Source organism: Sinohyriopsis cumingii, chromosome 8 (genome assembly GCF_028554795.1).
Source record: "Sinohyriopsis cumingii isolate HCF-2022 chromosome 8, ASM2855479v2, whole genome shotgun sequence".
Classification (NCBI taxonomy): Eukaryota; Metazoa; Mollusca; class Bivalvia; order Unionida; family Unionidae; genus Sinohyriopsis; species Sinohyriopsis cumingii.
Window position 1 is genome coordinate 8,361,172 of NC_142968.1, and position 17,229 is coordinate 8,378,400.

The 17,229-nt window shown below is 36.4% G+C and overlaps 1 protein-coding gene across 7 annotated transcripts in view; it reads right to left on the minus strand.

Moving 5' to 3' along the window:
* The window catches only part of LOC149792939 (uncharacterized), a 78,948-nt gene that overhangs the window by 40,124 nt on the left and 21,595 nt on the right, over positions 1-17,229 (minus strand). For 5 of the 7 annotated variants that reach the window (XM_089966787.1, XM_089966788.1, XM_089966785.1 and 2 more), the window contains 4 exons: positions 13,248-13,325; positions 6,627-6,752; positions 4,574-4,648; positions 599-667 (listed from right to left, as the gene is read on the minus strand). In XM_089966787.1, coding sequence (XP_089822913.1) covers positions 599-667; positions 4,574-4,648; positions 6,627-6,752; positions 13,248-13,325 — 348 coding nt within the window. The remainder of the gene's footprint in view (positions 1-598; positions 668-4,573; positions 4,649-6,626; positions 6,753-13,247; positions 13,326-17,229) is intronic. The other 2 variants (XM_089966789.1, XM_089966790.1) reach the window with 1 other exon arrangement.

Genomic DNA, 17,229 nt, shown 5'->3' on the forward strand with positions numbered 1-17,229 from the left:
CACACCAACCTTAGGCCAGCTCTAAATCAATACACATGCAAACACCCAGTTGTTTACTGCACTACCAGATGAGAAAATACTCAGGGATTTTTTTCACAAAAAGGAAGTGGAATTCACTGGTGAATCAACTATGAGTATATTTCATGCTGACTATATTAAACCAACATTGACTCAAATGTCATTCAACCAGCATACACTTTTCCATATAACGATTCTAAGGCAAAGACAAGAACGATTGTTTCAGACATTATTCAATGGTGTAATTGGTTTGTTTCTATATATAAATGTAGTGCTAGGCCCCCAGAACACACAATCACTGGCGACCTAAACATTCCTCAGACAGATATTTTCTATAATTGTATAAGAGATATACAAATCAAAAAGGGTAACTGATAAATTGTGTGTGTGTGTGTGTGTGTGTGTGTGTGTGTGTGTGTGTGTTGCACCTGAACTGTAACTTATTACACTAAAGCACCTGCAAATAAATCATGCAACATCGATTTAAAGTTAGGCAAACAGAAAATACAGCTGGCTGGTACAAAATGTCAGAAATATCAAAGGAAAAAAACAGTACAATGAAGCATTAATAAAATATTACCATGATATTTCTTCACAAAATCTGGATGCAATTTCAGCCAACTTTGGACCTGTAATTCTGTCAATGATTCTGTAAAAAAAGATTAATTAATTACCTGAAATGTCTGTGATAAGATGGAGAACTGATCGTAGTTCTATCAATGCATTTAAAGGACAGTGTGTGTGTGTGTGTATGTGTGTGTGTAAATGAAAATTTGTGAAAGTTATACTAATGACAAACGCCCATCAACTTTACCAGAAAAAGAAAAAAAATAATAAATTGGTCCATGAATGCACAGAAAAAAAGTTGAACTCACTAACTAACCTCATCAGCAGGGCATTTCGATGGAGTGTATATTTGGCATATTCCATCAGAATGTGTTGAATCATTCTGCAGGTAAGATGACTACAAGTAACAATAGTAACAATCCAAGTTTCCTTGTGAAGAAAAGAATTTATTTGACAAGGGATATAGCCATGTCCCAAATGGAATAGGAATGACTACACCCATAAAAGCACATATAAGTCTATGACACAATGTTCACACCAAAGTGCGGTCTGTAGAGTATATTGAATGGTTATTGATCTATGCTGAATATAGCCAGCATCTCATGTGAAATGAGATGATGTGACAAAAAGGTACTGTAACATCTGTGTCTATTGTACAAAGTTTATATCAGATTAAATTAGAACAAGTCACAGTTTTTGTAAGATGTGCTGGTTATAATCAATATCCTATGTGTTAACTGTCAAGGACCATACCTCCAAAAGCAAGTCATTCATGGGGAGACCATGCACAGTTGGTATCTCAAAAGGATGCGAGTAGATGGGCTCCCCAGCCATCTGTACTTGTATTGGCACATACAGTAATCTTGGGCTTGTACTTGCACAAGTAGACCTGCCATAAACGAAGTTAGGGATGCCTTAGTTCTGCAGGTTGTGCCTCAATTGTGTCATTCATGGGGAGACCATGCACAGTTGGTATCTCAAAAGGATGCGAGTAGATGGGCTCCCCAGCCATCTGTACTTGTATTGGCACATACAGTAATCTTGGGCTTGTACTTGCACAAGTAGACCTGCCATAAACGAAGTTAGGGATGCCTTAGTTCTGCAGGTTGTGCCTCAATTGTGTGGACATGGTGAAAGGTTGGTCCAGTGGGCAAATGTTTGGGACAGAAGAATCATTTACAATGGGCACATGAAAAGGCGACCTAGAACAATGAGGTCCACTGCTGCATTCAGCATGCCTAATAGAAGAAGGAATTCCCACGTGGATAGAATTTTCCTTAAATGTAAAGATGCCAACCTGGTTCAGATTTTCAATGACCTATCCTGAGGGAGACAAACTATACTGCCTGTATTCTGAACTACATACCTGAGAAGCCCAGGAGGGTAAGCAGTGTCAGAAGGGTTATCATGTCATGTTTAGATATAACTCACCTGATGCTTTGCAAGATGTCATCCAGGTAACTTGATTTTGCCACCATAGAAATGGTTTGGACAAGTGCCATTACTCAATTCTTCTGATGAGTGAAGACACAGGGCCTGATGTCGAGTACCAATGGAAATACCCAGAATTGCTATATGATGTAGGCAAATCACAGGAACATCCTCAAAGCCTTGTGAAAAGGGACATAAAGGTATGTGTCTTTTAAGTCCATGCTAATGGCGAAGGCTCTCTCCTGGACAGCATACACAATGTGCAATGGTGTTTCCATTGAGAACTAAGGGGCATGAAAGATTGAGGGCACTTAGGTTGATGACCAGATGCAGAATGCTGTTTGCCTTTGGAGGTGAGAAAAATCTGGAATAAAACCCTGGAGAAAAGGTGAGATGAACAATAGCATTCATCTGGTGCTTTATCCACTTTGGTTTGTGAGAACTATGGCTTTCACTGGGTGGAGCTGTGATAGTAGTTTTCAGAGGTTTGTGTCCCGTGTGAGGGCCTTGGGTCCTTTTGTTAACTTCCTGTACTATCCCTGTATCAACACTATGTTTGCTGGGGAAGGAAATTGATCTCCTTGATGGTTTGCTTGCAAGCATCTTCAATCTGTCCATTAAACAGAAGGTTAAAGGAGAAAGGCTGTGCTCTTAGCTTGGCCTTATAGTGGTCCTTAGGAAAGTGCAGGCACTTGAGTTGCGTTCCTCCAATCGTAAATTGTAGCCTGAACCAAACTTGTGAAGTCACAAAGGCTACCCATGCGAGTGACTAAGTGCTCTTTAAATATGATGGAATGCTTATGCAGAAAGACATGACTCAAGTGTTGCCTATACAAACATGCATGAACAAGACATGACTGAGTAAACCATGTATAGAAATTTACCTGAACTTGTCCATCCAGAGCAGATGCAATACAGAAATGTACACAAGGGGCTATATTACATACAAACACATTCACTTACAAGGGAACTGAGGCACCTTTATGAGATACTTACAAAGTAGATGTGACGATACCACTATAAGGCATTTACCTGTTGGGGAAAATGGCCCATAGACCACCTGCACAAATAAAATCACTGAAGTTGGCGACCAGATGCAAAGATGAATGCTTGGATAGAAACTCACCTAGTATATGTACCTGTTCAAAATGGAATTACACATATATTTGGAGTTTTTGTAAGCGCTAGAATCTTGCATGTACAGAAAATAGTTGACAAAGTGTTAGCAAATTGTAAAAGAAGAACTTTGTTGGCAAAGGAAGAGTGTGTGTGTGTGATTTTGATTTTTAATGTAGCTTTAACTTATATTTCAGTCATATCGCTACGATGTCTGCAATGTAGCAGTTTATAGTGATGTCTAGCACTGGGGCATCATGCCGCAGACATGTAGCATGATGTCCCACCCAGTCACATTATCCTGACACCAGGCTGACCAGTCCTAACACTAACCTCTTAATGCTGAACGCCAAGCGAGGCAGCTGTTAGTACCATTTTTTAAGTCTCTGGTATGACTCGGCCGGGGATCGAACCCACAACCTCCCGCATCCGAGGCGGACGCTCTAACCACTAGGCCACTGGAGCGGTGGCAAAGGAAGAGAAAAAGCTGGAAATATAGATGGAGTATACTTTCATTTGAATTGAAAATCTCCTCCAACTTGTAATGGTATATTTTACACATACTGTAAGGTTTCTTGTGAGGTCTCTTGTGAGAGAGCATGCTTCTTGGCATGAGAGAAAGTAGTAATTGACGGGTTCAAGTATTTTGCAGCCAATCCTTATATCAAAGGGAAGATCACTGCCCGACTGCCATCTAGGTCAGCTGACAACTTTTACCTCCCTTTAGCTGAAAATAGTATCTGGGACAGCTGTTTTTGCAAGATAGTAGTAGTGATCCCTAAAAGTATTATAATCAGGTAAATATTTGAAAAAGAAACTTGTAGTAAAATGCCCAATGAATGTTTAGACTTGAGTGGAAGACAAACACTGTACTGAGAGATGTTGCATAGACTGCAGTGTATAAGACATCTGGATAAAAGATGACTTCAGCACATGCGCATGAGACTTAGGCAGCAGACTGCTTTGTTATGATCTGGCATCATTCTACATTCTCTTTGAAGGTTCTTCCACAGAAGGATGAAGTCTTATTATACAGATGAGATTCATTCCATGCCAGAATAACTAAGCTATGCAATGCCAGCAGGCAATGTCTCATATATTTTTGGTACAAGAAAGAAGCATCAACACTTAGATTTGCATGACATTAGAAGCAAGAGTAAATGAGAAATTGACCTTAAGTTAATGAAAAACTGGATGAAACAAAGATGGACATAATAAGATCAGTAAAGTCCATCACAGAGATGGGTTAATCAATCAGTTCCAAATAATCACTAAATCAAAGCCCAGGCAAGCAATTAACATTCTGTAACAATGCAATAAAAGACTACATTCGAGCACACCTGCAAAAACAAACAATACATGATTCAAGGACAGCCAAACAGAAAAATAACTCAGAAATATAGAAGAAAAACAGCATAATAAAATAATAATAAAATATTACCATTATATTTCTCCATAAAATCTGGATGACCTCCCAGCCAATTTTGGACCTGGTATTCTGTCAATTCTGTCGATTCTGTAAAACAGGTGGGATAATTACCTTTAATTTCTATAATAAGATGAAAAACTGCTCAACTGATCTTTGTTCAATCAATGCACTTAATAAACAGGGATGAAGAATACAAAGAAATTACATCTATGATAAAGTGAAACAGAAATCAAGCTAAGAAACAGATCAAATTTTCATACATTTATCTAAAAAAATTAATAAGAATATTTGAAAGTAAATTTCATTATTGGTTACCAACAAAGTTGATCTGTTGTTGACCTGATGTCCAATTCAACCACTTTGACATATGAATATTCCAAAGCCGGCATCCACTGACTAAATATTCAGTTGTTAATCACAATCAGTGATCTCCTAATCCATGCAAGGTGAAAAAAGCAGATGTAAAAATGGAGTCATTGTGGTACTATCTCAGTTACAAACCTCTCCATCTTTATGACATACTACAAAGTAACTGGAGGTTTTAAGTGATCAACTACAAAGGATGCAGAAGAAAAGCAAAAGTCCCAAGTGGGCCTCTGGTCACTCACCATCATCAGCCTAACAGCCAAATATAAGAGCAGTTGGCCAAGAAATCTGTTAGAATGGACCATACTTTCATGTTTGAATGTTGCTTTGAAAACAGTTCAAGGTTTCTGTAATACTTGCACCTTCATTTATATCTTCCTGACATGAGCATCATTTGTGCAATACCAAAGAACTTTATAGTATGATAATCTTTTTTCAAAGTTAGTCAAATTCTGCTTAATGGTTTGGGGATTTCTTCTTTTATAAAAAGATTATTCAAATAATTTAATTTTTTTAAATACAAAAATGATTTTGTTGTTAATTTTAGCCATACATGACAATAGACTGGCATAATTTATACAAATCTGAAAGGGATTACCTTCTGTCAAATATAGATAAAAGCTGTCGAGTACATTTTGTGAAGCTGTTTCATGGATTTTCCATTTACTTGTCTCTCTCATCATTATACTCAACATAATACATTTCTCCACTACACACCTTACTAAAGAACTACATGTAAACTCAATACTAAATTGTATCTTCTAATACATGACTCCTTAGATAAACAAATAATAAGAGACAAGATTTGTAACTCAAGAAATTGCCATTGCACATACAGCCAATGATTTCCTAATAGTATTCTTGTTTACAGTGAAATCTTTCAGGAATTCCATACATTGATCATCCATGTATCAATAATATTTGTTCATAAATTCCATATGTTGATTCTTAATTGATTACTTCTTTAAGTCACACATTCTTATAAATACCAGTTAGGAATGATATCATTTCCTTGATTCAGTTGTTTAACTCTGTGTGCTTGATTCTTTTAACTTCTGTTGGACTTTATGTACATGACTATGGTGTCAGAATTATTCATTACATTATAAATAAACATCTCATTCATGAAATTGCTTTTGGTGTCTTGCTAAATCCAATCCCAACCAGGCTTCATCCTGTTACAACAGCAACCTTGAACTTTACCATCTGGTACCCCAACCAACAAGACTCCTGGTTTGTCTGCTTTTTGGCAACCCAGTTAGAGAGTCTGATGAAGGTACATGAAGCTGAACTCATGTTGTTTCCCATAAACCATTGTGGTATGGATGGTCAGCGATGATGACTTTAGATATTTGTCTTCTAAATCATTAGGGTTTGTCCCCTTTCTAAGCACTTTCCTGAGATTTGATCTTGGTAAATAATTCAGAATTCATAAAATTGCATAAAGGCTATTCTGCTTGGAAAGATCAATTCTGACCGTGACCTACTTAATGTAAATCAAATGAATTCTGATCCTTAAAAGGCAAAATACCAGCAGAGTTGAGTGAAGATATGTGATGCAAGTTTTAAGTTTTTTGAAGGAAATCATATTGTTAGCAGATATATAGATATCACAACTACATGCCATCCTCTGTCTTATGTTAGGTGTATAATAAAAATAATACCTGTTCTAAATACTATGTATTTGAATTTGTCATACCTGATTCTTCAATGGTTACACTTGTAGTCTCATGGGCTTGAGACTGTTTACGTCTCATATGTTTGCTACAAAGTGTCCCCTGAATCCAATGTTTCCCGGTTATCCAACCATTTCTAATGTAAGTTTCTGAAAATATTGTAAAAATCAAATTATGTTGCTGGCCTTTAGCCTGCTTGTAACTGCACTTTGATATAATCTACAAATTATTATGTGAAATTTGCAGCCCACTGAGATACAAGTGAATATAATGATTACTTCACACAATTAATTACATTCTAAAAAAAACATATATTTCACATGAAAAGAGAAAAAAAGAAAAAAAGAAGTAGTAACAGGTAAGTACATACAAATCATCTTGAAAGGAATAACAGTTTAGTAACTGTTTTTTTAATTCTTTTTAATTACTGAGTATTGAAATCATCTCTGAGAAAATTACGAATTTGGTCACAAAATGATTTTCTTACATATGTGAACTAAAATGGCTTCCAAAAATACTTGCAAGTACAGTACAAAATTCTGTGTAATGGCCTTTGACCATGAACCTGATGTTATGGGTCTGTGAATCTGTCTTCGACAATGTCAAGATATTCAAACATGCTAAGTTTAGGTAATTTAATAACATTTTGTTTAGGCCTCACTCCCACCTCAAATCATGCTATTGAATTCATATAATTCAGGATATTCATCAGATATATCAACAAAATAAGCTTAAAGATCCATTTAAACTTGTTAGTGTTATCATGCTTACAAGCCAGAACAGCTATAGCAACCCAAGTCAAGACCTTTCATTTTAAAATCAATGCTAGAGTGCTGACTATCAACACGTGTATTGGAAACTAACTAAATAAAAAATATGGTCCAAATTCATATATATACACAGACAAAAACAAGTTACTGTTTACATACAGTCATTTAAGTGAAAAATTGCAAGCAATCATCACAGACTTGATGCAAAAGTCCAAAAGATCTGGTTATCAGGCTCATTAAAAAAGGTCAGATATTTTGGTTATTTGACAATGAAACCACAAACTATTACACAAATAATAAAAGACTTCAAGAAATATATAACATAAGTATCTTTTTAAGCACATGAGGACATAAGTACTTACTTCTGAACAAATACAGTTTATTTTCTGCATCATGTAATACAATTTTAGTAAAATATATGCTAGAAAATATTTTGAGGCTTGATAAAAATCTGTAATTAATTTAATTTGATCTATTACACAAGCTCATTTCAAAGCTGATGCTGACAGCACCATAGTTAGATAGATTAAGACAGCTGAGAGTACCATAGATAAAGACAGCTGAGATTACCATAGTTAGATAAAGACAGCTGAGAGTACCATATATAAAGACAGCTGAGAGTACCATAACTAGATAGATTAAGATGGCTGTGAGTGTCATAATGGGATTAAGACCTTCCTGTGTACCATAGCTAGATAAGATGACTGTCAGTACCATAAACAGATTAAGACAGCTTGAGTACCAACACTAGATGGATTAATATAGCTCAGAGTACCATAGCCATATGGATTAAGACAGTTATGAATGAGGCACATTAAGATGGTTGTGAGTACTATAGATGGATCAAGACAGCCATGTGTACCATAGCTAGAGGGATTATTACAGCTGAGAGTACCAAAGCCATACGGATTAAGACAGCTATGGAAGAGGTGGGAACTGAATATGTCCATTTTTGGTAAAGAAATCACAGCAACTGAAGTGTTTCAAGCAGTGCTGCAGCTTAGATGAAACTGTCTTTGAAGACTAATATAATGACTGTAGGCTAGAGAAAAGACTGCACTCTCCACAAGTATTATCATAAAACCTAAATGGAACGATTACACTTTAGCAGTGCTGTACCAGCGAGGTCTCAATTTTAAAATTTGTCAGATAAATGTATCAGATGCACATGCTTGTTACTTTTCTCATCTAGAACTTTCTAATACACAGTTAGTGGAAACTGTACTTCTTGTTCAAGGGGGAATAAATTGCACAATTAAACAAGACTTACCAAACTCACATTATGATTACTAGGAATTTATGAACCTCAAAATGTCTGTGGGACTGGATGCCAACAAAAACATCAAATATGATCTCTCAGTCATGTCAGACACAGAAAGTACCAATCAAACTGTGACTTTGGCTAAGTTATATTTAATTGTAAAATTAAAGCAGTCAGAGATAAATAAATAGCAACATACAAATTACTTCAATAACTGAAATAACTATGGTGATTTTGTGTAGCAGTCTTTTCAGCACTACTGTGTGTGAACCTATTAGGCTAATTTACATAGGCAAAGTAAATGGAACTGAACACCAAGGTTGGTTTTAATTTAGGTAAATCAAAACATATGTAATCACACTTGTCTTGAATAAGAATGTTAAAGCCATATTTATTATAGAAAACTGGCTATTTTGTGATTATCGCCTAGTTTGCAATCAGTTGTAACATTTCTTTGAAATCTATGCTTACTCCAAATACAAAATGTAAAACGTGATTATTTTCATAGTTGGAATATTGTTAAAGTGTGAATGTCAATATTGAGTTGTACAACAGTTAGAAAAGTATCAGCCATACCAAAGTCCAGCAAACCAAATTTCTTAACACCTAGCTGACAGTATTTTGACTTTTCAAAGTGCAGTAGAAAGATAGAACATTTTATTTTATTCTTTGCACAAACTGCAAACACCACACCAACATTAGTCATCATGTAGCGTACATTATCCAGCAACATAAAGCCATCAAGTATCTGGACAATGTGCAAATGCAGAATTCAATCTCAAATGAAACTAACATGATTAAGCAATCATTGACATTGATGTCATGTGATTTTTTATTTTTAACATAGCTTTAACAATTTTTCAGTCGTATCACTATGATGTCTGCAATGTGGCAGTTTATAATAGTGATGTCTAGCACTGAGGCATCATGCCTCAGATATGTAGCATGATGTCCCACTCAGTCACATTATCCTGACACCAGGCCAACCAGTCCTAACACTAACCTCTTAATGCTGAATGCCAAGCGAGGCAGTTGTTAGTACCATTTTTGTAAGTCTCTGGTATGACTTGCATGGAGATCAAACCCACGACCTCCCGCATCCGAGGCGGATGCTCTAACCACTAGGCCACCAATCATTGATAGATCAATCAGCATAGGCTTAAGTACTCTCCTGATATTTCATAGTTGGTAGCAGAGCACAATCAGTCATTCGCATTTGTAGATCATTTTTTTTAGATCTGTGTAAGAAATATTTTTGGACAGTGAATATTTCTGGATTGTGATATGAAAAGAATTATGTAGCACAAGAACAAACTATTAATGAGAAAAAAATTAACAAGACATTCAGAGAATTTTGAACAAGAGCACCATCCAGTCTATAATGAATGTAAAATTGAATGCCAAGGTACTCACCATGAAAGTTTTCTGAAGAGAAGGGGCCTGTTTTCTATTCAAACAATAAATTCCTAATTTAGTATTCCAGTGTCTAATGCATTTTAAAAACAAAACTTGGTGTATGACAATGTCAAGTCCACTAATGAAGATTTCTTTGAAAGACCTTTTAATGGTTCAAGGAAAGAGGTTTGTGATTATCTTTTATTCAAATTTCAATTTCCAGTTATTTTATATAGGCTTATATGGGATTAATTCTATAATCTCAATATACTATGTTATTATCTTGGGTCATGTGCACTGAACACATTGGGACCACAAAATATGTATCAAACAGAGTTTTGGAAATGCATAATTTAATTGGAACCAAAAGTTCCTACATCACTGAAAGCCACATGCATGTTCATTTACATGGTTACCAATTCTGTATATGTGTACATGTCTTATACACTGGTAGGTGCCTTGTAGTATGCCTGGCAGGTCATGATATCATGTATGCCATGCAATAACTACAGCAGGTGTTACTGACAAGCAAAAAGCAAGACTTCCAAAACTACCACTATCTACCTGTATGCCTCACTGTCTTCCACACAGTCAATGTCTACAATCATTCTCATTACAATCATTCTCATAAGCCAGAGTGAAGTCAATGTCTACTAGGATTCTCATAAGCCAGAGTGAAGTTAATGTCTACAAGCATTCTCATAAACCAGAGTGAAGTCAATGTCTACTAGCAATCTCATAAGCCAGAGTGAAGTCAATGTCTACAAGCATTCTCATAAGCCAGAGTGAAGTCAATGTCTACAAGCAATCTCATATGCCAGAGTGAAGTCAATGTCTACTAGCATTCTCATAAGCCAGAGTGAAGTCAATGTCTACAAGCAATCTCATATGCCAGAGTGAAGTCAATGTCTACAAGCATTCTCATAAGCCAGAGTGAAGCCAATGTCTACAAGCATTCTCATAAGCCAGAGTGAAGTCAATGTCTACAAGCAATCTCATAAGCCAGAGTGAAGTCAATGTCTACTAGCATTCTCATAAGCCAGAGTGAAGTCAATGTCTACAAGCAATCTCATACGCCAGAGTGAAGTCAATGTCTACAAGCATTCTCATAAGCCAGAGTGAAGCCAATGTCTACTAGCAATCTCATAAGCCAGAGTGAAGTCAATGTCTACAAGCATTCTCATAAGCCAGAGTGAAGTCAATGTCTACTAGCAATCTCATACGCCAGAGTGAAGTCAATGTCTACAAGCATTCTCATAAGCCAGAGTAAAGCCAATGTCTACAAGCATTCTCATAAGCCAGAGTGAAGTCAATGTCTACTAGCATTCTCATAAGCCAGAGTGAAGTCAATGTCTAAAAGCATTCTCATAAGCCAGAGTGAAGTCAATGTCTACAAGCAATCTCATAAGCCAGAGTGAAGTCAATGTCTACTAGCAATCTCATAAGCCAGAGTGAAGTCAATGTTCACTAGCATTCTCATAAGCCAGAGTGAAGTCAATGTCTACAAGCAATCTCATAAGCCAGAGTGAAGTCAATGTCTACTAGCATTCTCATAAGCCAGAGTGAAGCCAATGTCTACAAGCAATCTCATAAGCCAGAGTGAAGTCAATGTCTACTAGCATTCTCATAAGCCAGAGTGAAGTCAATGTCTACAAGCAATCTCATAAGCCAGAGTGAAGTCAATGTCTACAAGCAATCGCATAAGCCAGAGTGAAGTCAATGTCTACAAGCAATCTCATAAGCCAGAGTGAAGTCAATGTCTACAAGCAATCTCATAAGCCAGAGTGAAGTCAATGTCTACAAGGAATTTCATAAGCCAGAGTGAAGTCAATGTCTACAAGCAATCTCATAAGCCAGAGTGAAGTCAATGTCTACTAGCATTCTCATAAGCCAGAGTGAAGCCAATGTCTACAAGCAATCTCATAAGCCAGAGTGAAGTCAATGTCTACTAGCATTCTCATAAGCCAGAGTGAAGTCAATGTCTACAAGCAATCTCATAAGCCAGAGTGAAGTCAATGTCTACAAGCAATCGCATAAGCCAGAGTGAAGTCAATGTCTACAAGCAATCTCATAAGCCAGAGTGAAGTCAATGTCTACAAGCAATCTCATAAGCCAGAGTGAAGTCAATGTCTACAAGGAATTTCATAAGCCAGAGTGAAGTCAATGTCTACAAGCAATCTCATAAGCCAGAGTGAAGTCAATGTCTACAAGGAATTTCATAAGCCAGAGTGAAGTCAATGTCTACAAGCAATCTCATAAGCCAGAGTGAAGTCAATGTCTACTAGCATTCTCATAAGCCAGAGTGAAGCCAATGTCTACAAGCAATCTCATAAGCCAGAGTGAAGTCAATGTCTACTAGCATTCTCATAAGCCAGAGTGAAGTCAATGTCTACAAGCAATCTCATAAGCCAGAGTGAAGTCAATGTCTACAAGCAATCGCATAAGCCAGAGTGAAGTCAATGTCTACAAGCAATCTCATAAGCCAGAGTGAAGTCAATGTCTTCAAGCAATCTCATAAGCCAGAGTGAAGTCAATGTCTACAAGGAATTTCATAAGCCAGAGTGAAGTCAATGTCTACAAGCAATCTCATAAGCCAGAGTGAAGTCAGTGTCTACTAGCATTCTCATAAGCCAGAGTGAAGTCAATGTCTACTAGCATTCTCATAAGCCAGAGTGAAGTCAATGTCCACAAGCAATCTCATAAGCCAGAGTGAAGTCAATGTCTACAAGGAATCTTATAAGCCAGAGTGAAGTCAATGTCTACTAGCATTCTCATAAGCCAGAGTGAAGTTTCAAACTCTGAGAGTCACAGCCAGAAACAACACATTTCGCTTTTAAATTTGTATTAAAATTTGTGTTTTAATTATACCTAAATAAAATAATCTAATTTGGCAGGCTATTGTTTAAAACCCTGATACTATAAAACTTGTACTTAGTGGGAAGTTGCTCATGTTGTTATTATATGAGATCTGTGTGCACTGGACTGCAACTTTCCAAGGATGAAACATGTTAAACCTACAGGGCTTTTTGACGTCAGAATGCTTTTCTATTAAAAGTTGGTGCAAAGTGGTCAAGTGATTTTTAAAAACAAATTTGAAAAGGGCTATTGTGAATGAAGATGATCATTTTAAGCACAGCCTATACCACAGACTCACCTTTCTTAAATACAGCTAGGTGACAGAAAAATAGAAAGTGATATGAAAGTTAAACAGAACTTACTGTTTGTCATAACAATATTCAAACTCACTATAGCTAATATAGCTGAGAGCAGTCCAATGATCAAGGAGTTACAACTTCCTGTAAAAAAGAAGAAAAAATGTGTTTTAAGAAACATATAAGCTGCCTTGATTTGTCAATATGCCAAAGAGCATAACCCTATGACCCCATGGTTCCAACCAGTGGCATGACCAACAGGCAGGAATGAAACAGGAATAATAGAAAGTATATGATGATGTTATATATTCAAAAATGAAAGTAAACTGGATGGGAAAATAATACCACCACAATTTTATCATACTGCTTTTCTTATACATACAGGCTTCATCCAAGGGCATGGTCACTGACCTCGAGTAACTACAATGTGATGTAGGTCAGTATGTGATGGTGTAGGTCAGCATGTGATGGTGTAGATCAGCATGTGATGGTGTTATACTCCAAAGGTGCAGATTATGCTTTATGAAAATAAAATCATCATTATCATTATCATTATCATCATCATTATCATCAGCATCAAAGTGTCTAACTTCAGCCCATAACATCACTCAGAGGCATTTATGGGAGGGTTGTTTAAATATTAGACACAATTAGAGACCCAAATTGTTCCTTACAAGGCCTGACATTCTTCTTAACTGAAAACGAGAACCACATGCACTAATGTGATGACATAATGTTGTATCTGTATAATATTTATATGAACAAAATGAAATAAACAAAATCCACTGACAAATAATCTAAGTACATTTTTAGACTTAGTGCAGTTGTGGTTATATCTTTATGGAACATATATCAGATGCTGTCTTTTGTGTTTCATGCATTTTCTCTTTCAATAAAGCACTATTTTTACTAAGGCAAAATAATAAGAGAAGTGAAAAATACAAAATCTGAATGCACTTCTGAGAATGAAAAACAAATTTTTTTTATAGCAAAATAATTTTTACCCAATCTTAATACCTTAAAAGAACTACTACTACCTCGCAAATCCAGCCCTTCCAGGCTAAATGGGTTCCCCAGGTGGCTGAAATGGTTTAAAGTGCTCATTTTCTGAGGTTTGTTGGTGGTTCTTCCGTGGGTTTTTCAGTGTTCTTTCCTGCATCAGTTATACTGGCTGCTATGTGCTGACAGATGGCATTAAGCCAACAACAATGCTGATAAACAAGCTAAACTGTTTAGCCTAAGCTACCAGATATCTGCCCACCAAGATGACAATACAACAGGGTTAAAAAATCCAATGTTATAAACAGCAGCAGTAAATTAGTTCGTAGGTTGATATATATCTAAGTATGTGAGGATGGATTTGTGATGAGACTGAAAAGCTAGAGATTTTCCTGTCAAAGATAGATAGAACAGAAAAATTAGAACTTTCCATTCAAAGAGAAGACTCCTCCAACTAGCTCTAAGGTAGAAAACTTCCAAAATGCTTGTATCTGGATCATGAGACCCCTCTAGCTGAATAGAGAATTTTCTATGTGGTACAAATGGAAGTAGTAACTGGATTTGGTGCCAATCCCATATCAGGGGGAGATCACTCCATCTAACTACCAACTTGAAGGGCAGATAATGTTTAGCTTGAAGTCTTAGGTAAAAGGTTATAGCCTGGGAGGGAGGTATTTGCAAGGTAGTAGTAGTTCTCCTGAGGTATTATGATTGGGTAACATATTTTGAAGAAATGATCTATGAAATGCCTATGGGAATGGCAACCAAACAGAATGCACACTGAAATGAAACAGAATGAAAAATTAATGAAATACTGATTTGTATAATTACCCATTTCAGTGTCTATACTGTATGTTGTGCTATGAATCAATGTGATGAGAAGTAAACAAACAAATATACACTTTTTGTATTTTAGTCACCAATCTCACAAGATATGTCGAGCCCAGGAGAGTTTATTTTCAAGTTTTCAAGGAAATCCATAATTTTTAAAGATGTATCCTGAACCCTGACTATATGTTACTTTCTTAACATGTGTTATACATAACCTGTACCATCATATCTTGTACATAACCTGAACCACCACATCTTGTACATAACCTGAACCACCACATCTTGTACATAACCTGTACCACTACATCTTGTACATAACCTGTACCACCACATCTTGTACATAACCTGTACCACCACATCTTGTACATAACCTGTACCACCACATCTTGTACATAAACTGAACCACCACATCTTGTACATAACCTGTACCACCACATCTTGTACATAACCTGTACCACCACATCTTGTACATAACCTGTACCACCACATCTTGTACATAACCTGTACCACCACATCTTGTACATAACCTGTACCACCACATCTTGTACATAAACTGAACCATCACATCTTGTACATAACCTGTACCACCACAACTTGTGCATAAACTGAACCACCAAATCTTATACATTGTATTTATTTATTAAATATTTTTAGACAATACATAAAAACATATTCTTAATTTCAAAAGTGATATATTTTGTTCAATTTTAACTTTGTTTATTCTCTGAGAGCAATTTCATGAGTTCTGTCAACATTCAATGACTTTTCAACACATTCTAGCCAGGACTTGTCAAAAATGACATTTCCCAACTTCATGGAGTTTTCAAGGCAAAAACTCAATATCAAGGATTTTCAAGGATGCACTAGCCCCTGCTGAGTACTAAGTACTATCAAAATGTCCTTCAAATGAGTTATACACAAATGCAGCCACTGGTACATCAGGCTTGGTCAATATTAACATACATCATGCTGTTTGTCCAAGGTGGATGGGCAGTTGCAAATGGGATATTGATCATATTGTCATGTGCATAATGTTGGAGCTAATATATTCATGCAATGTTTTGAAAACAACTGTCTCAAGGATTCTCTACTTTGCTGTATAGCCATATTTTAAGGCACATCTGCATCACTGTCCAACTATGACAGTCTTCATGCCAGAAAATGTCAAATTAGGTAAAATCCTTTTAGGCCCTTTTTGAGATAAAGGAGTTTAAAGAATTTTCGCTTGTTTTGTAATCATGAAGGCCCTATTTAATGTCACAATAGCATCATTATTATAAATTTTTGAAACATATTCAGGTTAGAATGCTTCTGTAAAATTGTTAAATTATGTCTAGTGTTATTTTTATAGAAGTCATAAGAACGTCTTCCACAGTCTAGTAACAGCAACCCTATTTGTAGGTAGACGAGCATCATTTGTACAAAGCAGAAAGGCCTTCATTGCAGGGTGCTTTTCAGGTTATTATTCTGCTATTTTTTTTTTATGAGAAATTAATTTTTAAAAAATCCAATGTTATAAGCAGCAGCAGTAGATTTGTTGATAGATTGATATATTTTATACAGACCTGAAAGCCTTTCATGCTATGGTCTTTTCTGTTAGAGTTAGTTAAATTCTGTTTAACACTTTTTGAGAAAAAGTCACTGAGCAGCTTTCCTACTTTCAGTAATGGTGACCATACAACTGTATTATGGTCATGAGTAGATGAGCTGATTAGAGCTCTCTGGGTGTGTGATTTGGATTTTTAACCTAGCTTTAACAATTTGTCAGTCATATCACAATGACTGCAGTCTGGCAGTTTATAGTTATGTCTAGCACTGGGGCATTATGCTGCAGATATGTAGCATGATGTCCCACCCAGTCACATTATCCTGACACCAGGTCAACCAGTCCTAAAACTAACTTCTTAATGCTGAGTACCTAGCGAGGCAGCTGTTTGTACCATTTTTCTATGTCTTTGGTATGACTTGGTTGGGGTTTGAACCTGCGACCTCCTGCATCCAAGGCAAATGCTCTAACCACTAGGCCAAAGGGGCAGTATGATTTGAGCTCTAAGTCATAACATCAAATAACTAATTTGCAAAGTAACTGTCCTTTGCAAAAGCCACAACAAATTTGCTGAACCAAATTAAGAATAATGTACTGGGTGGGGGAAGCAGGGAACTTATTTTAATTATGTTACAGTTACCTACTGCTGCCATGTTTCCCCTTTCTGGAACA